Source organism: Rhineura floridana, chromosome 1 (genome assembly GCF_030035675.1).
Source record: "Rhineura floridana isolate rRhiFlo1 chromosome 1, rRhiFlo1.hap2, whole genome shotgun sequence".
NCBI classification, from domain to species: domain Eukaryota; kingdom Metazoa; phylum Chordata; class Lepidosauria; order Squamata; family Rhineuridae; genus Rhineura; species Rhineura floridana.
In genome coordinates, this window is record NC_084480.1 from 229,943,240 (window position 1) to 229,968,832 (window position 25,593).

General features: G+C 44.9%; 1 protein-coding gene across 4 annotated transcripts in view; it reads left to right on the forward strand.

Moving 5' to 3' along the window:
- RTTN (rotatin) overlaps positions 1-25,593 on the forward strand; it is a 202,479-nt gene that overhangs the window by 61,437 nt on the left and 115,449 nt on the right. For all 4 annotated transcript variants that reach the window (XM_061594628.1, XM_061594647.1, XM_061594639.1 and 1 more), the window contains exons 28-30: positions 602-821; positions 5,262-5,390; positions 6,327-6,431. In XM_061594628.1, the coding sequence (XP_061450612.1) occupies positions 602-821; positions 5,262-5,390; positions 6,327-6,431 (454 nt within the window). The remainder of the gene's footprint in view (positions 1-601; positions 822-5,261; positions 5,391-6,326; positions 6,432-25,593) is intronic.

The window sequence follows — 25,593 nt, forward strand, 5'->3', positions numbered from 1 at the left end:
CAATTTAACATTGCAGAATGCAAAAAAATTGTGCTGACTATAGTATACAGCCACTCCTGTGGCTGCATAATTTGAAGAGAAAGGCCCACTCGTGTAGAGGCTTGTAACTTTACTCTACCAGTTAAGCATGTTCTGCTTGAATGAATGCTATGGAACTCTGTATTGTCATAGAGAAGCTAATCTGCCTGTTTATCTTCTTTCTCCTACTGCTTAAACGCTGTCTGGCTTATAATGGGAAATTACTCTATGTGAATCAGTATATTGATCAGTACTTTGAATCAGGACTGAAGTTTTGAACATTCTACAGATGAGTGCCGGCTGGACACTTCTCCAGCTTTTTCATGTGTCCTGAGTTGTCATTTACAATGATGTCTCCGTATGTCCAAGCACCAGTAATTGCCACAATATGGTGTAGCTTCCATTCTGCCATGATCCTAATCTACTTACAGCACCTCCTCTTTTTTCTTCTATTACATTAGGTTTGATTAGTTCATTTAAACTTAAATTGTGTGGAGTATAGATGTAAACCATCACTTGCTATCCAATGAATAAGCCAATTAATATATAATGCCAGAACTGTCAATTTTATGTTTTGCTACAGGAAAGACCTAGAACTTACTGGCTATTTCCGAACAGAGCTAGCTCTTAAACTTCTGCAGTATCTAAGAGTAACAGATGCCCCTCACTTCTATGGATTACCTTCTTTGGAAAGAACATTAAGAGGAATGGTTCATGTTACTGCACTCCCAGACTGGAATTCCTACTCTGTTACAACGGAGCCATTCACAGTTTGTAAGAAGTACTTGGCAGGGCTTCTTGAGGTAAGTAAATCATGAAAATAAATGTGATCGGTAAGCAAAATACAGTGGGTTGGATCCAGAATGCTCCTTCCACAAATGGAATAACTCCTTTTGTTTATGGAAAGGAATACGATCCAGCAGAGGCTCCCACTGGAGGAAGAGGGGAGGTGATTTTTCAGGCCAACTCCCACACTGTGGGAGCTTTTCAGGGGAATGCAAGGGGAAGAATGTTTAATTTTAAGATCACCAAGCATACACACTTTCATCTATGGTTTTACTAACTGATATAGAATATTTTTAATTCAGTACTGGAGTGATTTTAGCCACACTGATCAATAAATAAGTGTTCACACATCAGGGTAAACCACAGTTAATAATGATCACACAGAGGCCTCTTCTTTGCTCCTCCTCTAGCACAATCCCTTTGTTACATCCAGGCACGGCATCATGGCTTGCTTCCCTCCCTCACAATTTGAAGCTAACATTTTGGGTATTAGGAATGTATGTGTTATATTTAAAAAAATATCTTAACTTTTTTACAAAATGGCATCAATGAAAGTAATGTTGCAAGGTAAGTGATAAACTGATATGCATTTATTGTAATGCATTAAGATATTTTGTGGTATGGTGGGTATTTCATATTACAAGATCTCTTTAATTGACTGCTTTATTCTGCTCTGTTGTATCACTCTATGATTCCTTCTTGCTTTCTGCATATTTTAACATCAAATTATGGTATACTTTTTTACTGTTTTAACATATAGGCTGCACTGTTAACGCTCTCTCTCTCTCTCTCTCTCTCTCTCTCTCTCATATGCACTCACACAAATATACATACTGTTTCTTGTGTCTGAAAACTGATCCACAGCTAAGGTAGTTTAATAACCACTGATGGAATTACGTTTCTGCTTGGTAAGGCCTCTGCCATTTGGCTTTGCTGTGATATGATGGCTATAGAAGGCTGCTGCACATTTGAACTACTGAGGAAATGAACTGTCAGCAGAACATTTGAGGGGAATGCCAGTTTGGGACAGAGTGGAAAGGAAAGAACCAAGGCTCTGGGTACAGTGAGTTGAATGAAAAGAGGTCCCTGGATATAAAAAGGCTAGAGCAGAGTGAGAAAGAGACAAGAGTTTGACAGGAAGAGAAGCTAGCCAGGAAGGGATGTGGATGGAAAGAGTAAGAAAAAACAGGCAAAGAGTTGAATAGAGGGACAATGCAATACAATGGGTGAATCTGAATTCATCCCCTTATTCCATACATCAGGGATGGAGAACCTTTGGCCTTCTAGCTGTTTTGAACTGCAATTCCCACTGTCATGCTCTATGGCCACTAAATGGGCTGTCCGTGCAGTACCAGGAACCAATTCCCCACCCCGGGCAATTGATCCTGGCAAAATATCTCCCCCTGCCAAGGCTGAGCAAATCAACAACAGCCCTGCAAGGTAGGTGGACTGCCACCACCCCTTAATCTGAGTAACCACTCTGAATCAGGGGAAACCCAGAGCCCAGAAATAGTTCAACCAGGGATTCCAAAAGACAAGAGCCAAACAGGCATTCCTCGTCCTGGAGCCCCAAGCAAACCCCAAACACGGTAGTCAGTGGTCGGTGGCCAAGATACAAGATTCAGAGCCAAATTTCCCCCTCCTGTAAAGAACACACATGGGTAAATAAGAGGTAGCTTTATTTGAATAAAATATAAGTACACAATTAGTAGCAGAAAAACATTCCTTAAAACCCACACCCTAAAAAGGGGCTTAGGCAAAATACAACCAGAGTTCAGACACGAACCAAAATAACTAACTAACCTATTCTACTTACTGAAGGAGGTAGTTGTTGCAAAGTCTCACCTCTCCCCAGAGAGGTATAGCTTGGGTAGGGAAAGGCAGTGGAGCCCCACTCAGGTAACCACCCATCCAGATGGAACCCAGGGGAACAAAGGCTGTAGGCTTCACCCACTATACTTAAGGAAAATTCTCTAGTAACAGACCATACTATTGTAGCCAATCAGGGGGCTTTCTAGTGAGGTAATGCTTCTCGAGGCTTCTCCAGTCTTCACGCCTAACAGGCCCATCCTCCCCTCTGTTCTCAGGCCAGTTTGGCCTTGGTAGGTGTCTCTTCACAGGCCTCCTAATTAACTGCAGCTGAGAAATGAAAGTAGGATTTTCCCACTCAGAGGCCCATCTCAGCACAAGATGAAATCCCCACAATTCCCTGCATCAGAGCCATGTTACAAGCAACCATTCTGACAAGCTATTGACACCTACCGTCCCTGACCATTGGCCATGTGGCTGGGGCTGATGGGAATTGTGAGCTTCCAGATATTGTTGGACTACCAGTTCCCCAACCCTGCTGTACATGAAAAGCAAACACTTCTATTTGTTCTTGGTGGTGATGGGATTTTGTCCTTCTGGGAACCTCATAGAATACCAGTTCAAAAGGTGCTCGTATCTGCAGTGGAGCTGCCATCTAGAGAGAAAGAAGGAAGCTTAAAGGCCCTTCCAAGTCAGCAGAGTTCCCTTGCACTGGTTTGTATTTTTTCCTATGGCTAGTGAAAACATAGAATTTAAGGAAATGGGGTTGGGGAAAGAAAACTGCAGTAGGGACTGTGAACTCTTGGCAGGAAAGTAAGGGATAGGCAAGGAAGTGTTGGAAGTTGCAGGAAGCATGATCAGCGCCACCCCTACATGTGCACACACACACCTCCCTTACACTGGTTGGGCAATGTTTGATTGAACTAGATTGATAGCGGTGGACTGTTCAGCAAGGAATATTTTATTTTAACAGAAAACGTATAATAAAATTAATTTGTTAGGTTGCAATTGAAATAAGACAGATAAAGCTATGGATAAGCAGCACAAATGCGGATGATAGCTTCTTTTTGATGTTTTCTGCTATACCTTTTCTTGTGGCATTTTAAAGCTAGACAGAGATTTGTAAGTAATGCAACAGAATAAAGTTTCAGCTACATGTGGGCTTCCCAGCTGCCCAACCCTGACTTTTTAGGTGCCCCACTGCTTTGTTGAGTTCTTATTATGAAGCAAGTGCTTTTATAGGGCAGAAATATTGCCATTGTCATACTGTAACAAAGATGTAATTTTTATACGCTATTATAATAGAATGGGGAGTGAGATTGAGTTTAAGGTTCAACCTGAAATTAGGTCCTGTGTCAGGTGGTTTATTAAAAACAAATTATAGATTTTTCTTTTTCCTTTTTTAATCTGCTCTTAAAATGTCATTGTCAACTGATAATAGGGTTGTTTGTAGAAAGGTTTGTCCTTCTATGCAATTTAATTGTTACTTCAAAACTGAGTGCAGATGTGGAAGTCCTGCACATGGCTGATTACAGAAATTTGAAATGGGATGGGATGTCATGCTGCATCTCTGTTTGGTTACTAAATCAGATGAGATCTCAGTGTAGCATAGCTTCTGAAGTGATAGAAAAAAGTCATTTAACTGAGGGTTTTTTTCCAATTTAGACTAAAAAATTTGCCTCCAGATTACTGATGCTGTCACATGGAAGAAGAATTACCTCTTAGGAACGGTGTCTCTGTAGGGACCCATCTGATAACGCTGAACTGTTAAATCAAACATAATTGTGGGGTTTGATGTGCTTTTCCTGAAATGCAACCCAGAGGCTTCACTTGGGGGGTGACAGGGGTCTGTTTAACTCTTTGCCTTTCTGCCATTTATCCCCTCAAAAATCTCTCATGAAAAGGGGCGAAATATGGGATTCTTATTTTTTTCCCAGCAAGAAGAAAATGAGGCCACTTGAGGATTCAAGTTTGAAGGGAAAATAGTCAAGTAGCTTTTCTTTCTGCCATCATTTTTTCTGCTCAGACTCAGGATTTTATCACAAAAGTAATCTAGTCTCTTGCCAAAGTGTCTAGCCAAGAGGCAATATCAAAGCTCTCAAAAGAAATATAGATTTGAAGTGTAATATTTCTGCTCTAAGCATACAGTTTACTCCTCCCATGACTAGTAACAGCATTGTAGTGTTTTACTTGCTAGAGCCTTGCACACTGCTTCTTTATGTTTGTGCCCAAGATGGCAGTATGATCTGAGTTAGGTAATAGATCCCCTCGCCCCTGATGTGCTGACCTTACTTAGTTACAATTAGTTTTTTTAAAAAAAGTAATGGAGACTTGTCAAAGGTAATAAGAGGGGAGGGCGTTACCAATCCAGAAGAAACAGAAGAGATTACATAAAGTTTGAATGTGGGTTGCATGAAACAGGATCAAGATCTACACATGGCTGATTATGAACCAGATTGAGATAAGTGGATGGGAAAGTATATTTAGTGAATCTAAGAACTTGTCATCTTTGTGGGGGGTTGTCAGCTCACATCTACAGTTCAGTTTGCGTACATCAAAGTATAATTTGTGATAAAGCTGTCATGTTCTGTCCCTTCTTTCCTCTTCATTCCAGGTTGTTCTGTGTTTTTGTTTCCCTTTAATTTCAGGTCATCTCATCTTTTTATGTTGAATGGGGAGGAAATGCCATGTCTTTCATGGGGAAAGGTGTCACAAAGAGTGCCATCCTTTGTTTGCTTCACTTGTCCCATGAAATGATGATTCAGGCTCCAAATGCGGTAAGAGAATGATTTTCAAGTCTGAACATTAACATGAGCACTATGATCAATGTTTGTTTGGTGAAGATGCACACAAGTGTGTCCACAGAACAAAAACTGTCCTTAGCTTTATTAAAAGACTTGAATGCAGTGCAGCAGTAGTACCCCAGTGAGGTCATGACAATTGTAGAAACAAGAGAATTGGTATGTTTGTTTTTCTACAAGAGGTTTTGCTCATATACTTGAAGTATTAAAAAGTTTCTTTACTTAGGGAAGGTGGCACACCTTGCTTCTTGATATGTCTAGTTTGTGTTCTTTGCCCTGTACATGAATCCACTGGAGTTGAAGTAGGAAAGTGCAAACCTTAGAAATCAATTGTGTAGCACTTGATCTGTTAGGGGTCAAGCCGCTCAGTCCCCTGAGAAATGCATCTTGAGATCCAAATTAATACTTAACATGGTTTCCTTGTGTTATACCATTCCTACATTGGAGGAAATTGGGCTGGAACAGCTGAGCTTTTCAGGTCCTTGTAATGGTACAGAATTCTTATTTTCTGCTCTTCCTCTGACATTAAATTGTATATCCAGTCTAGTCTGATCAGCAGTGACTTTCAGCCATAGCCAGTCAAATGGCTCTTGGCATTCATATGACTCAGACAGGTTTAAACTTTGAGTTGGTAATTAGATTTCAAATGAAAATTCTGCATTGCAAAAGATGGATAGTGAGTGAGGACTACTTATTTTTTCCTTTCAATGTTCCTGTCGTTGTGAGATTGTGTTACTATGAACTTATGGTGTCCATATCATTCAGATAGAGACTATTGTCCTTGTGTCTTAGTAGTTGGTATATTAAAAACCACAATTTTAAATGCTGGAAGAAAAAATGAATAGAATTTGTAATATGAAAACTAACTTTTGGATTCAGTTTTTACCAAAAATATATATAATTTCTTTTTAGGACTGGATATCTCTTTGGTTCTTGCCATATAACAGTGAAGAACAAATTCTTTCTCGGCAAGGCTTAGCATGGCTGATTCCATTATGGGTAGACAGAGATCCAGAGGTCAGTAAAATCCTATTTGGTTGAATTGTTTCTTTATATTTCCAGTACCGCAAATCTGATATTGTGGTATCAACCTTGCCAAGCTTACACATTTTTCACTTGCCATGGCAACTGTCAGCAACCAGCTTTGATCTCAATGTCTGAACTGCAGAGGCAGGTGAGGATTGTCCAGGCAGTTGGGTAGTGATTTTCCCCTATCACTCTCCATGTTTTGGAGGAAGGGTGAGGGTTGTTTGGTCAATGAACACTTCAGGCATGTGGCAACCATGGCAGCAAGTACCCTCCTGCCCTAACTCCAGTTCTGGAGTGGGGGGGGGGAGGAGACAAAAACAGGGATTGTCCCTGCATAGAAGTCATTGATGAGAGAAACAATGTCCAAAGAATAGCCTAATTTGGTTTGGTTGTTAAGGCTAGCCTCAATCGTGCACATGTTTTTTTGATACAAGTTTGATATTTCTCCTTGGAATTCTGTTGTTAAACTGAATATTTCTTACTCAAGGGCTGCATGGTACACACTAGTATAAGATAGCACAATAGTTATTAAGCTATATTTGCTGCCTTATTTTTTTTTGGTCACGTATTTTGGAAAACCTGAAATGGTGACAGGGCTCTATTTATGACTTCTCAGGATGGAGAAAGGGATAATCCACTCATCAAAGATTTCTACACTATGTTTCTCTCTCCACCCCCACCCCGGCATTTTCATCTCACTTAGGTTATAGTCAGTTGGGTCTTATTTGCTCAAAAGGCCTGAAATAAAGGCATTTATTTCATCATAGATGTGGACTGTCTCTTGCTCTGGGCCAGCTAGATAAGATGGAGAATTAAGGATCCAGAAATGCCATCACCAGTGGTGACTATAAATCGCTCTAGTGATTCCTTACCCCTGGATGCCCAGTACAACGTGAAACACTGTGTCCTCTGCCTAGATTTCCATGGATCATAAAGAGCTCTGGCAGAGGAGGTCTCTTCCATCTGAGCTAAAACTGGGAGGAAATGCCTTGCCTTGCTCTACCAAAGCCAGCTTCTGTTGGAGTACAAGGAATGTTTCACTCGTTATGCTTTATCTCTTCATGTCCAACTCTCCTCCTGTACAGCAGTGGTGGGGAACCTTATTTCTGTTAAGTGCAATATTCCAGCCATTTTACTCCCTTTCCACCATCCTTCTCTCCTTCCGTTTTCCTCTCACCCACATGAAATGAAACGAGAGTGGCAGTTTGCTCATCCCTGCTGTACAAGCTATTCCACTGGCCAAAATTATATTGCAGTTCCAGCTTGGAAGCTGTAGTAGAAGGCTGACACCCAACGAACTTCAAAACCAACTATACACTCACCTGTACTGGGCCGGGTCTCCAGGCCTAGTTGTAAAGATGCCATAGGACAGTGGTTCTCAAACTTTTTTGGTCCGCAGTGCACTGTAAAACAAAAATTTTCTGGCGCACTTCGTGTACAAAATTATACATATATATAAATTAATATATTAATTGATCATGGATGTAATAAATCTACACAAATGGGTTTCTTCTCATTTTTAAAATATACTTTCATAATATTCGCGGCACACCTAGTCACCTCTTGAGCCATTTGAGAATCACTGCCATAGGACATGAATGAATAAGTACTTTGTTAAATAAGTGGAGCATGTCAACAAGCTGTATTATGTCATCTCTGGATATTTATGAAAATGATATGTAACCTTGTTAATTGCATACAGCTAGTGGTTAAATTATATAATTTTGCTGTAGCCTTCTGGCTTGTGATATATTTTTTATATGGCTTTTCGCACTTAACAAATTGATCAACCCTGGAGTTTAACAACAATGGGTCATGAAGGCTAAAGGCTTTACATTTTGGTTCTTGAAAACATTACTTCCCTGGGTAAACTGAACATGGGACAAAAGGGAGGCAGCAGGAGGGAGAAATAACCATTTTCAATGTAATAACAACAAAATAATACAATAACAAAACAATAACAATAATTTTCAGGAGGGAGGAGAAATGGAGAGGGCAGGGGTGAAATAATCTCTTCTGTTCCAACAGTACCTTGCATACTTATAAACTAAAATGGCATTCAAGAGAACAGCAGCTGTTAAAAGCTTCTTTTCTTTTCAGTGCAAGGATCAGTATGAGAAACATGAACTATGGAACAAAAGCTTCTTGCACCTTTTCTGCTATAATACATTACCTGTGTCTGGAAAAGGAATCTTGCATATTTGCTGTAGCACAAGCTAGGCCCCTCTAGTAGATGTCAGTGTTATTGTGCACCTTAATGGCTCCTTATTCATTCTTTCTAAGCATAGGAATCTAATACAATAGGAATGTACAGTTGTATCCAAAGGGAAGAAAAATCAGACAATTACACAGTTTATTTGTAAAGATCCATAGTTGTTCAGCTTCTTCCCCCCCAAAAAAATCTGAAGTTAAACAGCTATTGAAATGGTAAAACATCTGAAAATTGGAATTTGGCAGTTATAGGGAGGGGATGGCCCACATTATTGCTTAAACCAGGGGTCACCAACCTTTTTGGACCTGTGGTACATTTGCAGACTGGAGAAACGTATGGATGTCATGCCCTAGAGCCACTCCACAGGCACTAGATGCATTTCCAGGAACCAATTCCCAACACAGGGCAATTGATCCTGACAAACTAATTCCCCTTGCCAAGGTTGTGCAAACCAACACCAACCCTGCAAGGTAGGAAGTAGGCTGCCACCACCCCTTGATCTGAGTAACCACTCTGAGTCAAGGGAAACACAGAGCCCAGATATGGTTCTGTCAGGGATTTCCAAAGACGAGCTAAACAAGCGCTCCTCATCCTGAAGCCCCAAGTAACCCCAAAACACGATAGTCAGTGGTCGTTGACCAAGGAACTCGATTCAGGACCAATTTCCCCTCCTGCAAAGAACACACATGGGTAAATAAGATGTAGCTTTATTGAATAAAATATAATTGCACAATTAATAGCAAAACAATTCCTTAAAACCCATACCCAAATGGGCTTGGGTAAAACATACAAGAGAGTTCAGACACAAACCAAAATAACAAAACTAACTAGCCTATTCTACTTACTTGGAAGAGGTAGTTGTTGTAAGTCTCACCTCTCCCCAGAGAAGTATAAACTGGGTAGTGAAGGCAGTGGGACCCCACTCAGGTAACCACCTGTCTAGATGGAACCCAGGGGAACAAAGGCTATAGATTTCACCCCCTATACTTAACAAAAGGTCCCCAGCAACAGTCCATACTATTTTGGTGAATCATGGGGCTTTCCAATTTGGTAATGCTTCCCGAAGCTCCTCCATTCTTCGCGCCTAACAGGCCCATCCTCCGCCCCCCCGATCTCAACTGTTCTCAGGCCTGCTTGACCTTGGTACCAGGCTCTCATCAGACAGCAGATAAACAGGTGCTGCTTCTCAAGCCTCCTAATTAGCTGCAGCTGAGAAACAAAACTTGGAGTTTTCCACTCACTCAGAGGCCCATCTCTACGCAAGATGAAATCCCCACAATTCCCTGCGTCAGAGCTATATTACATTGAACCACTCTGAACCATGCTACCAATTTCATGAACATGGGCACCACACAGCACAACCAAACACCACAACAATATTCTATTGATTACAGTAAAATTCTGCTTTCATACCTAATTTCAGCAAGGTGGGGGTGGGACCTTAAAGTTACTATGGATGGTCTCTGTGGGTGTATGTCTGCCTATGGGTGCTGTGCTAGAATAGATATCTAAAACATGATTGGACAGGTCATTCCCCGGAGGTTCCTGGAGGCCAGTCATTGGCCCCAGGATGGCGCCTCCCTCTGGTACAGCAGGCAGGGTCCACTTCAGATGACCTCACTCTGGGGGAGGGGCCATGCCACTCTCCAGACGAGCCCTGCCTGCTGTAGCGATTGGTCAGGTCCTGCTGAGCTTAGGGGCTCACTAGTTTTTCAAACCTCACTTTTTTTTCTCTGTTCTTTCTTTCCTGGCCCTGAACTCCCTACCTCTCCCACCCGCCTGTCCTTAGCAGAGCACAGGGGCGGGAATCGCATAGGTGCGGTGACGCATAGAGGGAGTTTTGCAGCGGGTCAAGTCTCTTCCCCAGCAGAGGCGTGACCGCTCCCTGGACAAGCAGCTGCTGCTGTGCCACCAAGCCTTCTCCCGCCATTGTGCAAAGCATGAAGAAGTGCTATTCTGCAGCCACGGAAGAGTGAGTGGTCTTTTTGCCCCCCCAGTGCCCACCGTCGGGTGGGGCTGCAGCACATGGGGGTGCCATGGTGGAGGAGGATCTGGGCTGCCTCTCAGAGGAACCAGAGGCCTCAGCCCATAGCCTTCTTGAAGAGGGGCATGGTCAGGTTTTGGCTCCAAACATGTACAGATAGCAAATGGTGGGGGTGAGTACTGATTTGTTGCCTTTCCCAGGGGAACAGGAGGTTCCTAAGTTTCTTCAGTTAGTTAAAAGCATGGTGGCCAGGGAAATACAGGGAGTGGGATCCATACAGTCCGTGGGTCCTTCCTCCAAGGTGGGCTTACTGTCCAATGTCCCCCCACGAGGAAAGCAAAAACAAAAGAAAAGTGGAAAGAGGAATCTTTCCCAGAAAAGGGCACAGGCGAAGAGGATGTGAACTAGGTCTCCTTCTCTAGCCTCCTCCTCTTCTTCCTCGTCATCTTCTTCCTCCTCCCATTCTCCTCCCTCTCCCTCCCAATCGTCCCCTGAGCCCAAGAGAGGCCACAGCAAAGGCCAGAAGCTCTCTGCTCAGGGCAAATCAACAGCCAAGGGGGGAATGGATAGGAAAAGGAGGCATAGTAAGGCAGTGGCAACTGCTCTGGGGTTACTGTCTGATTGGGGGGGCATACTCCTCTGAGGACAGGGAGGAGGGGGAGCTTTCTCAGGAAGAGCTAGAGACTTCATCCGCCAAAGGCAGATACTTCCAGGCAGAATTTTTTCCAGCATTAGTGGCTAAGGCTAGGCATATCCTGGAACTTCCAGAACAACAGAAGAAGGACCCAGAAGCCTCAACACCATCTGTTTCAAAAGGCTCCAGGTCAGCGTTTCCAGATGGTCAACCGTGAATGGCCACCCTTCCTTTTCTGGATTCTTTTCACAACCTGTAGAGGCAAGAATGGATGACCCCCACAAAACATAAACCAGCACATAGGCTTGTCAACAAGCATTACTCCTTTCCAGTCAAAGTGATGGAACAATTGAAGACTCCAGCAGTGGACCCACCCATGGCTGCTTTATCATCTTAAGTCATCCTGTTGGAGGGAGAGGGGAGTCCTGGAAATGCTTGCAACAAGCGCTTAGGAATGGCACTGCGAAGGGTCTTTGAGGCTGATGCAGCTGCCTTCTGGGCCTTGGCAGCTACATCTGTGATTACACAGGCCTGCAAGCTCTGGGCAGAAGAGCTCACTTCCAGGGAGGATGTTCCCAAACACATCAAGGACAGACTAAAGACGCTTTCTATAGCATTGGCTTTCCAAGCAGACACTTCCAGGGATGCCTTACAGTTCAATGTTAGAGTGATGGCAGCTAGTGCAGTGGCGCAGCACAATATCTGGCTGCCAGCTGGGATGTAGATCTAGGGTCCCAGAGTCATCTGGCAAGCTACTCCTTTAGCAGTTCCAGGCTGTTTGGGGATCCTCTTGATAAGGTGCTGGTGGAAACAAGAGACAAACAGAACGTCCTCCTGAGTGCCAGGAAAGATGACCACAAGTACAGGCAACCTCAGTGCTTCGGCGGTTCCAGACCTTATAACAAACAACGCTGTCTGATGGCTGTAAGTCATGCTGGGGGAAGTCAGACAGATCATTGGGAGCATCTTTCTCACACCCCCAACACACATCCATTTATTCATCAGGAAACAAATTCCAGAAAGGAGCAAAGAAGGATCAGTCGGCATAATGTCAGGTTCCCAGCATTACAGAGAGCCATTGAGGGCAGACTTCTCCAATTTGCACACATTTGGTCTGGGACCACGACAGACAGGTGGGTCCTAAAATGTTTCTTACGGCTACTGCTTAGAGTTTTCCAGACAGCCAAGAGATAAATATGTGGCCGCACCAAGGTCCAGGAAACTGGATAAGCACCAGAATTTCAGCATGGCCATTAGCCACCTACTGACGATATGAGTAATTGAACCCGTCCTGAACGGGGAAAGGGGGTATACTCCATTTTCTTTCTAGTATTGAAGAAAAATGGGAGTACCAGAGCCATACTCAAACTTAAATGGCTCAACAGGAGGGTGGCCCACAATGTTTCTGGATGGAAATGTTCAAATCCATCTCAGAGGCCATCGCTCAGAATGCCTGGATGGCGTCCATAGACCTGTCAGAGGTTTATCTTCCCATCCCTATCCAGAGGGAACACAGAAGGTACCTGTGTTTCTGTTACTGTCAGCACCATTTTCAGTAGAGAGCACTTCCCTTTAGACTCACCTCCTTCCCCAGGGTTTTCACCAAGGTCCTAATAGCACTGATGATGCATCTGAGGACTCTGGGGGTGAGGGTACATCCTTACCTAGACAATCTGCTGATCATGACCCTGTCAAAGGTGCAGTGCAAGAAAGACATGGAAACCACATTGGTGTGCCTTCAGAGTTTTAGTAAACATGAACAAGAGTGTGCTGGAACCGTCACAAGTGATAGATTCGAGGAGTCTCTGGATCCAGCTTACTAAAGAGAGGGTCGCCAAGGTTCAGACCCTAACACAGAAGGTGATCACTTTGAGCTCGATGGACCTGATGGTTTTGGCCAAACTCCAGGGCATGCTAGTGTCCTGTCAGGACCTAGTAAGCTGGTCTCTGTTCCAATTTCAGCTGTTGCTTCAAAGGCTAATTCCGCTACAATCCCAGATTTCCAAGTCAAGACACATGTTGAGACCTGTCAAATGCAGGGGTTCACAGAGGCATGCAGCTAATGAACAGATAAGGCCAGACCATAAATCTGCCAGGCAGGAGGAACCAAGGGGTCAGCCAGCATGTTTTACCATTTGGGAAGTGCCAAAGGAGGAAGCAGAGACGTGCTTAAGGGAGTCCAAATGTCCACAAACAAAGAGGTCCGATCAGGCAGGGCAGGGTTCAAGGCACGGGTTTAAAAGGAGAGCTGGAGTAATGTCTGCAGCAAGGCTTGACGTTGACTCTAGCAAGGAGTTTCCCTTTCCTTCCAGCCTTTTGTACTCTGCATGCTAGCCCAGGTGCTTCCAATCAGCCTGTGTTCTTGCAAGCTCTCCTGCTCCTTAATCGCACTGATTGCCTTGCTTTTGATACCGTCGACCACGGTATCCTTTTAGATCGCCTGGAGGGATTGGGAATAGGGGGCACTGTTTTACGGTGGTTCCGTTCCTATCTCTCAGACAGGCATCAACGGGTGGCATTGGGGGATGAGATGTCAGACCCTTGGACCCTCAACTGTGGAGTCCCACAGGGTTCTATCCTCTCCCCCATGCTATTCAAAATCTATATAAAGCCGCTGGGGCTATCAGGAGATTTGGGCTGCAGTGTCACCAATATGCAGATGACACTCAGCTCTATCTCTCATTTAAGTCCTCACCAGAGTTGGCTGTGGACACCATGTCCAAGTGCCTGGAATCAGTAAGTGGATGGATGGAGGGGAATAGGCTGAAGCTGAATCCCGATAAGACCGAGGTGTTGCTCGTGGGAGATAAGAGGAGGTTGGGAAATATAGACCTGGTGCTTAATGGGGTGAGGTTACCCCTGAAGGAACAGGTCCGCAGCCTTGGGGTCATTCTTGACTCCCAGCTGTCCATGGAGGCTCAGGTTTCAGCAGTGAGCCGGGCAGCTTGGTATCAATTACATCTGATACGGAGGCTGCGACCCTACCTTCCTGTCCATCTACTCTCACGGGTGATACATGCCCTGGTCTCCTCCCGCTTAGACTACTGTAATGCGCTCTACGTGGGGCTACCCTTGAAAACGGTCCGGAAATTACAGCTGATACAGAATGCGGCGGCACGTCTGATTAAGAACAGCCGCCGCCGTGATCATATCACTCCGGTGTTAGTAGATCTACACTGGTTATCAGTCGCTTACTGAGCCCAATTCAAGGTGTTGGTGTTGACCTTTAATGCCCTATACGGTTTCGGCCCAGTTTATCTGAAGGAGCGCCTCCAGCATCATCAGTTATGCCGCCTGACAAGATCAGCCACACAAGACCTTCTCTCAGTCCCGCCAGTTAAAACTGCTAGACTGGTGCGGACCAGAGAGAGAGCATTTTCAATTGTGGCTCCCACCCTCTGGAATTCCCTGCCTTCTGACCTTCGCCATGCCCCCTCCCTGATGGGGTTCTGCCGGGCCTTGAAGACCTGGCTATTCAGGCAGGCTTACAGGATCTCTGGAGTGGATTAATTTTTATGCTGCTATTAACTGGAAGGGTTTTTTTTAGATTACTCATTGATTGTGGTTTTATATTGTATTTTATTGTGTAATGTACGTCGCCTAGAGTGGCCGTTAATTCGGCCAGATAGGCGACTCATAAATAAAATTTTATTATTATTATTATTATTATTCATTCCTGCAACATCTGTTGGGGTCTTCTCTCTGCTGAGAAAGGGGCAGCCTCCTGGTTGCTTCCTGATTCTGGCAGACAGGCTCCCTTGGGGCTTGTCTGTGGTCTAGTGAAGGGTCCTGGGCTGTCTCCCTGCTTGTCCCCTCTCCTGGGTCTGTGGTCTCCCATTCCGCTTCCTCCTCGGATGAGTCCTCTGAGGGGGGCATGACAATACCGGTTTCACTGGTCCTACGTCAGCAATTGAGGTGGTGGCTGGAATCCCATTGACTGATATGGGGGTGAGCCTACATACTCCAGTCTGCAAAGTGATTACAATGGATTATGATGGATGCAAGTATGGTAGGCTGGGCAGCACACCTGGAAATGAATGTGTCTCAAGGAGTGTGGTTTGTCAGCAAGACCAAGTGTAGTATCAACTGGCTGATGCTTAGGGCAGTGAGACTAGCATTGCTGGCCTTTGCACCACACATCAGGGGTTGCCATGTCCTCATGAGGACCGACAATGTTTCTGCAAAAGCATATATCAACCATCAGGGAGGTACGAGGTCAAGGTACTTGATGGAAGAGGCTCAGCGCCTCTTCAGATGTGCAGAGCTGCATCTGTTGTCCCTGATGGCAGAGCATGTGGTGGGACTTCAGAATGTGATGGCAGATTGGCTCAGCCAGACTATGGTGTCCGACTCGGAGTGGCAGCTGCATCTGGAAGTCTTCCACCAGGTGACCAAGTGGTTCAGTTGCCCGATCATCAACCTCTTAACAAACCCACACAACTTCCAGGTCGACTGGTTTTTTCCTCGTTATCAGTCCCAAAGGACATAGGGCATGGATGCCTTAGTGGTGGCTTGGCCAGAGGGTCTGGTCGTGCCTCCCCCCCTTCAGTCTCATACTACAAACTATCAGGGCGATCAGACTACTAAGGCCAGATGCGATTCTGATAGCCCCTTACTGGCCAAGGAGGCCATGGTTCCTGGAAATCATGCATCTGGTCTCAAGGAACCCATGGACTCTGCTTACCAGGAGGACTTGTTGAGGCAGTGTCCAGTGGTTCATCCCAGGCTGGAGTTCTTTCGACTGACAGTATGGTGTTGGGCAGCTCTGGTTAACAGAGCTAGTTTTTTTTTTCTGGTACGGTGTTGGACACTTTAGTTGAAACCTTTCTGGAAGATAGTAATTGGGCATACTGCTCTGCATGGAGGGCCTTCCTTACTTTGTATCAGGCTAGGGGGAGGGATCCCTCCTCCAGAAACATGAGATATCCTCAGGTTTCTGCAGTCTGATTTGGACAAAAGCCTCAGCACCAATACAATTAAGTGACAAGCAGCAACCATTGACAGTGTCTTGGGGTGCAGAGGAGATTTCTCCATTTCTACACACCCATGTTTTAGATGGTCTACCAGGGGGGTGAGCCTGAGGAATTTTCCAGTGGTTCATCGTTTTCCCTCTTAGAATCCTAACTGGGTCCTGAAGCGCTTATGGGTCCTCCATTTGAGCCATTAACTACATGTGAGCTAAAGTTCCTTACACTGAAGATGGTGTTCCTGGTGGCAATTACTTCCACTCGTTGGGTGTCAGTGCTTAGAGCCTTTTCTTCTGATGCCCACTTACGTATTTTTCACTCATATAGAGTGGTCCTTAGAACAGACGCCAATGCTAGGAGCCTCTGAACCAAGATGGGAGAACTGGGAGAGAGGACCTTGTGCCGAGCGGGGGGACTTCTGGGGGACCCAATTAATGTAGTGACGGGTAATGGGAGGTATGGTATTGTGAGGAGAACGTGCCAGATAAGGGGAACTCGTCCCAGACAAGTTGTGCCTGTGCCTTGTTCCGGTTCTCCTCATATCTGCAGGACTGTTGGTTGTCCTGTCAGCCAGCTCTCGGATCTCCAAGTGTTGCTCCTAAATGCCAGGTCGGTACATAATAAAATCTCCCTCGTCCACGACTTAATTGTTGATGAGGGCGCCGACCTGGCATGTATAACCGAGACCTGGGTGGGTGATCTGGGAGGAGTTACTCTCTCCCAGCTTTGCCCACCTGGGTATGAGATTCAACACTGTGGTAGATCCGAGGGTCGGGGAGGCGGGGTAGAGGTGGTCTATAGGAGTTCTCTCTTGCTCATCAAGCACCCTGTCCAGGTGACAACTGGCTTGGAGTGCCTCCACCTTGTGCTGGGTCAAGGAGACAGACTGGGAATTCTGTTGGTGTACCGCCCACCCTGCTGCCCAACAGCTTCCCTAACTGAGCTGACAGAGGTAGTCTCAGAGGTATTGCTGAAGTCCCCCAGACTATTGATACTGGGAGACTTCAACATTCATGCCGAGGCTGCTTTATCTGGGGCGGCTCAGGACTTCATGGCCTCCATGGCAACCATGGGGCTGTCTCAATTTGTTACTGGCCCAACGCATGTGTCGGGGCATACTCTTGACTTGATCTTCGCCACTGGACATGGAGATGGTGATCTGGAAGTGGGGAGTTTTTCATCGACTCCATTGTCATGGACAGATCACTGCTTGCTGAAGTTTAGGCTTACAGTGACCCTTTCCCTCCGCAAGGGTGGGGGACCTATTAAGTTGGTCCGACCTCGGAGACTAATGGATCCTCTGGGTTTTCAAAGGGCTCTGGGGGATTTTCCGGCTGATAAGACTGGCGCTCCTGTTGAAGCCCTGGTCGAACTGTGGAACACGGAAATGACCCGGGCTGTCGACACGATCGCTCCTGCGCGCCCTCTCCCATGTCGAGCTCATGCAGCTCCGTGGTATACCCCGGAGCTGAGAGCGATGAAACAAGAGAGGAGGAGGCTTGAGTGCAGATGGAGGCGTACTCCTGACGGAAGCAATTATGCCTTGGTAAGTGCCTCTATGAAATTGTATACAGAAGCGGTGAGGGCAGCGAAAAAGTGATATTTTGCTGCCACTATTAAATCATCCCTCAACCGCCCTGCGGAGCTCTTTAGAACTGTCCGAGGGCTCTTACATCACAGCCCTCAGGATATCAGAGAATCATCGGTAACCCGCTGTAATGAGTTCGCTGGGCACTTCCAAGATAAAATCTTATGCATCCGCCAGGACTTAGACTCCAATATTATGGCAGTTGAACCTAGTGAGGTATCCGGAGCACGGTCTTGTCCTCATTTGTTGGATGAGTTTCAGTTGGTACAGCTTGAGGAAGTTGACAAGGTACTTGGACTGGTGCGTGCAACCACCTCTGTACTAGATCCTTGCCCCTCTTGGTTAGTGAAAGCTGCCAGGGTTGAAACAGCCGGCTGGGCCAGGGAAGTGATAAATGCCTCCTTGAGAGAGGGAGTGGTCCCTAGCCGTTTGAAAGAAGCGGTGGTGAGACCACTCCTGAAGAAACCTTCCTTGGACCCAGATAATTTGAACAACTTCAGACCAGTAGCGAACATTCCATTCTTGGGCAAGGTCTTGGAATGGGTGGTTGCCAGCCAGCTCCAGGTGCTCTTGGATGAAACCGATTATCTAGATCCATTTCAATCCGGTTTTAGGCCCGGTTTCGGCACTGAAACAGCCTTGGTCGCCCTGTATGATGACCTATGTCAGGAGAGAGACAGGGGGAGTGTAACCCTGTTGATTCTCCTTGATCTCTCAGCGGCTTTTGATACCATCGACCATGGTATCCTTCTGGGGAGACTCACGGAGTTGGGAGTTGGAGGTACTGCTTGGCAGTGGCTCTGCTCCTACTTGGTGGGCCGCCTCCAGAAGGTAGGGCTTGGGGAGCATTGCTCGATACCCTGGACTCTCCATTGTGGAGTCCCACAGGGATCGGTTCTGTCCCCCATGCTTTTTAACATCTACATGAAGCCGCTGGGCGCAGTCATCAGGAGGTTTGGAGTGCGTTGTCATCAGTATGCTGATGACACGCAACTCTATTTCTCCTTTTCATCTTCCTCAGGTGAGGCTGTTGATGTGCTGAACCGTTGCCTGGCCGCGATAATGGACTGGATGATAGCTAACAAACTGAGGCTCAATCCTGACAAGACTGAGATGCTGTTGGTGAGTGCCTTCTCGGCCCAGACGGTGGATGTTCAACCTGTTCTGGATGGGGTTACACTCCCCTTGAAGGAACAGGTTCGTAGCTTGCGGGTTTTGTTTGATCCATTCCTGTCTCTTGAGGCTCAGGTAGCCTCGGTGGCACGGAATGTGTTCTACCACCTTCAGTTGGTAGCCCAGCTACATCCCTATCTGGACAGCGATGACCTCGCCTCAGTTGTGCATGCTCTGGTAACCTCTAGATTGGACTACTGCAATGCACTCTACGTGGGACTGCCTTTGAAAACAGTTTGGAAACTACAGCTAGTGCAAAACGCAGCAGCCAGACTGTTGACGAGGACCAGACAGTCCGCACATATAACACCTGTTCTGGCGCGTTTGCACTGGTTACCTATCGGTTTCCGGGCCAAATTCAAAGTGCTAGTTTTGACTTATAAAGCCTTACACAGTGCAGGACCACAATACCTAGCAGAACGCCTCTCCCGATATGAACCTACCCGTTCACTACGTTCAACATCAAAGGCCGTCCTCCGAGTTCCGACTCACAGAGAGGCTCGGGGGGTTGTAATGAGATCTAGGGCCTTTTCAGTGGTGGCCCCCGAACTATGGAATAGTCTCCCCGACGAGGTTCGCCTGGCGCCTACACTTTTATCTTTTCGGCGCCAGGTTAAAACCTTTTTATTTTCCCAGGCTTTTTAAAATTTTTACATTTTATTGTTGTTATACAGACCAGGCTGTTAATTGTTTAAAATATATGCTCAGTGTTACTATTGTCATTTTAATGTATTTTTATTGTATTGTATTTATTGTGCACCGCCCAGAGAGCCTCTGGCTTCGGGCGGTATAAAAATTGAACAAAATAAATAAATAAAATAAAACTGGAGTGCGTGGTCTTAGAGGAGAGCATTGATATAGTGAGCATAACCGAGACCTGGTGGAATGGAGGAAACCAGTGGGATACGGTTATCCCTGGATATAAACTATATCGGAAGGACAGGGAAGGATGTATTGGTGGCGGAGTCGCACTATACGTGAAAGAAGGCATTGAATCCAGCAAGCTGGAAACCCCAAAAGAAGTGGACTCCTCCACAGAATCATTGTGGGTAGTGATACCATGCCCCAGGAGGGATTTAATTCTGGGAACGATCTATCGTCCCCCTGATCAAAATGCTCAGGGAGACCTTGAGATGAGATATGAAATTGAGGAAGCATCCAAACTAGGAAATGTGGTAGTAATGGGTGACTTCAACTACCCGGACATAGACTGGCCGCATATGTGTTCCAGTCATGCCAAAGAAGCAAAGTTTCTAGATATTCTAAATGACTATTCCCTAGACCAGTTGGTCATGGAACCGACCAGAGGGACGGCAACCCTGGACTTAATCCTCAGTGGGGACCGGGACCTGGTGCGAGATGTAAGTGTTGTTGAACCGATTGGGAGCAGTGACCACAGTGCTATTAAATTAAACATACATGTAACTGGCCAATTGCCAAGAAAATCCAACACGGTCACATTTGACTTCAAAAGAGGAAACTTCACAAAAATGAGGGGATTGGTAAAAAGAAAGGTGAAAAACAAAGTCCAGAGGGTCACATCATTCGAAAATGCTTGGAAGTTGTTTAAAAACACTCTATTAGAAGCTCAACTGGAGTGCATACCGCAGATCAGAAAAGGTACCGCCAGGGCCAAGAAGATGCCAGCATGGTTAACGAGCAAAGTCAAGGAAGCTCTTAGAGGCAAAAAGTCTTCCTTCAGAAAATGGAAAATGTCCGAATGAAGAAAATAAAAAAGAACACAAACTCTGGCAAAAGAAATGCAAGAAGACAATAAGGGATGCTAAAAAAGCATTTGAGGAGCACATTGCTAAGAACATAAAAACCAACAAAAAAAAATTCTATAAACACATTCAAAGCAGGAGACAATCTAGGAGGCGATTGGACCCTTGGATGATAAGGGAGTCAAAGGTGTCCTAAAGAACGATAAGGAGATTGCAGAGAAGCTAAATGAATTCTTTGCATCTGTCTTCACAGTGGAAGATATAGGGCAGATCCCTGAACCTGAACTAACATTTGCAGGAAGGGATTCTGAGGAACTGAGACAAATAGTGGTAACGAGAGAGGAAGTTTTAGGCTTAATGGACAATATAAAAACTGACAAATCACCGGGCCCGGATGGCATCCACCCGAGAGTTCTCAAAGAACTCAAATGTAAAATTGCTGATCTGCTAACTATAATTGTAACTTGTCCCTCGGGTCCTCCTCCGTGCCTGAGGACTGGAAAGTGGCAAATGTAACGCCAATCTTCAAAAAGGGATCCAGAGGGGATCCCGGAAATTACAGGCCAGTTAGCTTAACCTCTGTCTCTGGAAAACTGGTAGTAAGTATGATTAAAGCTAGATTAACTAAGCACATAGAAGAACAAGCCTTGCTGAAGCAGAGCCAGCATGGCTTCTGCAAGGGAAAGTCCTGTCTCAGTAACCTACTAGAATTCTTTGAGAGTGTCAACAAGCATGTAGATAGAGGTGATCCAGTGGACATAGTGTACTTAGACTTTCAAAAAGCTTTTGACAAGGTACCTCACCAAAAACTTCTGAGGAAGCTTAGCAGTCATGGAATAAGAGGAGAGGTCCTCTTGTGGATAAGGGATTGGTTAAGAAGCAGAAAGCAGAGAGTAGGAATAAATGGAGAGTTCTCCCAATGGAGGGCTGTAGAAAGTGGAGTCCCTCAAGGATTGGTATTGGGACCTTTACTTTTCAACTTGTTCATTAATGACCTAGAATTAGGAGTGAGCAGTGAAGTGGCCATGTTTGCTGACGACACTAAATTGTTCAGGGTTGTTAAAACAAAAAGGGATTGGAAGAGCTCAAAAAGACCTCTCCAAACTGAGTGAATGGGCGGAAAAATGGCAAATGCAATTCAAGTGTAAAATTATGCATATTGGAGCAAAAAACCTGAATTTCATATATACGCTCATGGGGTCTGAACTGGCAGTGACCGACCAGGAGAGACCTTGGGGTTGTAGTGGACAGCACGATGAAAATGTCGACCCAGTGTGCGGCAGCTGTGAAAAAGGCAAATTCCATGCTAGCGATAATTAGGAAAGGTATTGAAAATAAAACAGCCGATATCATAATGCCATTGTATAAATCTATGGTGCGGCCGCATTTGGAATACTGTGTACAGTTCTGGTCTCCTCATCTCAAAAAGGATATTATAGAGTTGGAAAAGGTTCAGAGGAGGGCAACCAGAATGATCAAGGGGATGGAGCGACTGCCTTACAAGGAAAGGTTGCAGCATTTGGGGCTTTTTAGTTTAGAGAAAAGGCGGGTCAGAGGAGACATGATAGAAGTGTATAAAATTATGCATGGCATTAAGAAAGTGGATAGAGAAAAGTTTTTCTCCCTCTCTCATAATACAAGAAGGGGACATTCAAAGAAGCTGAATGTTGGAAGATTCAGGACAGACAAAAGGAAGTACTTCTTTACTCAGCGCATAGTTAAACTATGGAATTTGCTCCCACAAGATGCAGTAATGGCCACCAGCTTGGATGGCTTTAAAAGAAGATTAGACAAATTCATGGAGGACAGGGCTATCAATGGCTACTAGCCGTGATGGCTGTGCTCTGCCACCCTAGTCAGAGGCAGCATGCTTCTGAAAACCAGTTGATGGAAGCCTCAGGAGGAGAGAGTGTTCTTGCACTCAGGTCCTGCTTGTGGGCTTTCCCCAGGCACCTGGTTGGCCACTGTGAGAACAGGATGCTGGACTAGATGGACCACTGGCCTGATCCAGCAGGCTCTTCTTATGTTCTTATGACAATTCCCAAAATCAACTCCCTCTTTCATAGGGCACAGGAGGTAGTTTTGCTGTCGTTTTGTCCGAATCCTCCTTCTCTTAGGGAGGAGGCCTGGCACAGTGTGGACATGTGTAGGGCTCTTCGCTTCTACTTGGATAGGACATCAGTGTTCAGAAAGTCTGAGGCACTATTTGTGTCTTTTGGGGGGACATCCCAGGGATGTAAGACCTCCTCCTTGACTGGCTTAAAGAGGTTATAGGTCAGGCCTACCAGGCTCTGGGGAAATCTCCTCCTTGGAGTTTAACAGTTCATTCCTTGAGGGGGGCTTCTACCTCAGCAGCGTACAAAGGTAGTTTTCCCATCCTAGACATTTGTAGAGGGGTTACATGAGTCTCAATTCACACCTTCTCTAGGCACTATTAAGGTTGACACTTGGGCCTTTGCTGATGCAGCCTTCGGTCCTTGAGTCCTGCAGAGAGTGGTTAGGACATGACCTGTATTTCTGGAATCCCACCCTGCTTAAGGGCACTGGTACGTCCTGAGACCAATGACTGGCCTCTAGGAACCTCTGGGGAAAAATGGAAATTCTTATTGTGAATTTCTATTCCCAGGGGTTCCTGGAGGACAGTCCCCGCCTCTTCATTCCGGGTATTCTGCCTATGCAAATTGGTGCTAAGTGGCTTATGCCAGCACCAAACATGTGGGTAGCTAGGGCCACCTGGGGATTTCCTGGCACTTTCCTGTTGTGGTATCTATTACTTTTCCTTCATTTCTGTTGAAGTCAGGGACTGACAAAATGGTTGACCTCAACACTTGGTTGGAGCAATCAAGGGGGTGGAGGGGCAGTCTTTGCTTGTCCAGCCGGTCTGGAGAGAGTGGAATGGCCCCTCCCCCCAGGGTGAGGTCATCTGAAGTGGACTCTGCCTGCTATAGCAGGGGGAGGTGCCATCATGAGACCAATGACCATCCTCCAGGAACCCCCGGGTATAGAAATTCACGGCAAGAATTTCCATTTTTCCTCAACAGTTTCTAGAGGAAGGGTTGCTATTTTTTCTTCTATCTTTATCTTTGCGGAAAGGACCAATTTTATTTGTTTATTTATTAAATTTATATCCCACCCTTCCTCCCAGAAGGAGCCAAGGGTGGCAAACAAAAGCAACTAAAAACACTTTAAAACATCTTAAAAATAAAATACTTGAAAATATATTTTAAAAAATCTTTAAAACATCTTCAAAAAACACTAAAAACATCCTAAAATGCAATTCCAGCACAGGTGCAGACTAGGATAACACCTCTACTTAAAAGCCATGTTGAAAGGAGAAGGCCTTCAATAGATGCCTGTTTAATATTTAAGGAGAGGGAATTCCAAAGTGTCAGTGCCACAACATTAAAGGTCTGCTTCCTATGTTGTGCAGAGCGGGCCTCCTGATAAGACGGTATCTGCATGAGGCCCTCACCTGCAGAGCGTAGTGATTGACTGGGTATAAAAAGGATAAGACAGTCTTTCATTGTATTGCTGAAGAGGTGAATCGATCCAAGAAACACTTTTTTCCCCATCATATTTTAGCAATAGTACAGGGAAAAGAGGAGATTAGTTTGATAGGACAAACCAAGTTTTGTTTTGTTTTAGTCTTGTTGGTTCAGTTGTGTTTGAAGTGAATGGTTTTGTGTTCATTTTTTGTATGCCAATATTACTATATAGGACAATTATTCTTTTTTTTTACATTGTGAAAAGCCTAACACTCATCCTAAAGACTTTCATGTGTGAATTTTAAGTTTCCATAAATTGTTCGGTCTTTGTGTTCTAGCAACTTTTTAATATTCCATAACTGGTATGAGAATGGTCAAGATAGGAATCAAATTGATTATATAATTGGTAGCAGAAGATGGAGAAGTTCCATACTTTCTGCAAAAACAAGACCAGGAGCACACTGCGGTACAGATCATGAACTGATCATATTGAAAATCAGAGTAAAGCTAAAGAAGAAGAACAAAGCAATCATAATGCCAAAACACAATTTAAATAGCATCCCACAAGCATATAAAGATCAAATAAGGAACAGATTTGAGGCTTTAAACTTAGTTGACAGAGAACCAGAAGAACCATGAAGTGAAGTCAGAGACATTATCAGCTAAGAATGCAAAAAGACAATACCTCTAGTTAGAAAGAGAGAAAGACCTCAATGGATGGCTGAAGAATAGTTATTCAATAGTTATTGTCTAGAAATGGAAAAGGACAACAAAATGGGAAGAAGAGCCCTATTCCAAAAGATTAGAGAAATTAAAGGGAAATTTAAACCAAGAGTATGGATGTTGAATAATCAACAGGGGTTCACACTGACTGACCGAGATGAAATAAAAAAAAGATGGAAGCAATACACTGAAGAACTATATAGAAGAGATACAAGGATGACACATTCATTCATGGAGGAACCATATGATGAAGAACCAGAAATTTTAGAATGTGAGGTGAAAGCTGCTCTTAAAATAATTGGAAGAAACAAATCACCAGAAATGGATGGCATACTACTAGAGTTGCTACGAGCTATTGAGACTGAATCTGTCCAAATTTGTCAACAAATATGGAAAACTAAATAAGGGCCCACAGACTGGAAGCATTCAATATATATCCCAATTCCAAAGAAAGGGGATCCCAGGGAATGCAGTAATTATCGAACTATTGCCTTAATATCCCATGCAAGTAAAATTCTACAACAAAGGCTGTTACCATATATGGAGCGAGAATGCCAGAGGTCCAAGGTAGATTTGGAGAGTGAAGAGGCACCAGAGATCATATCGCAAAGATAAATTGGATAATGGAACGGGCCAAGGAATTTCAGCGCTTTATAGATT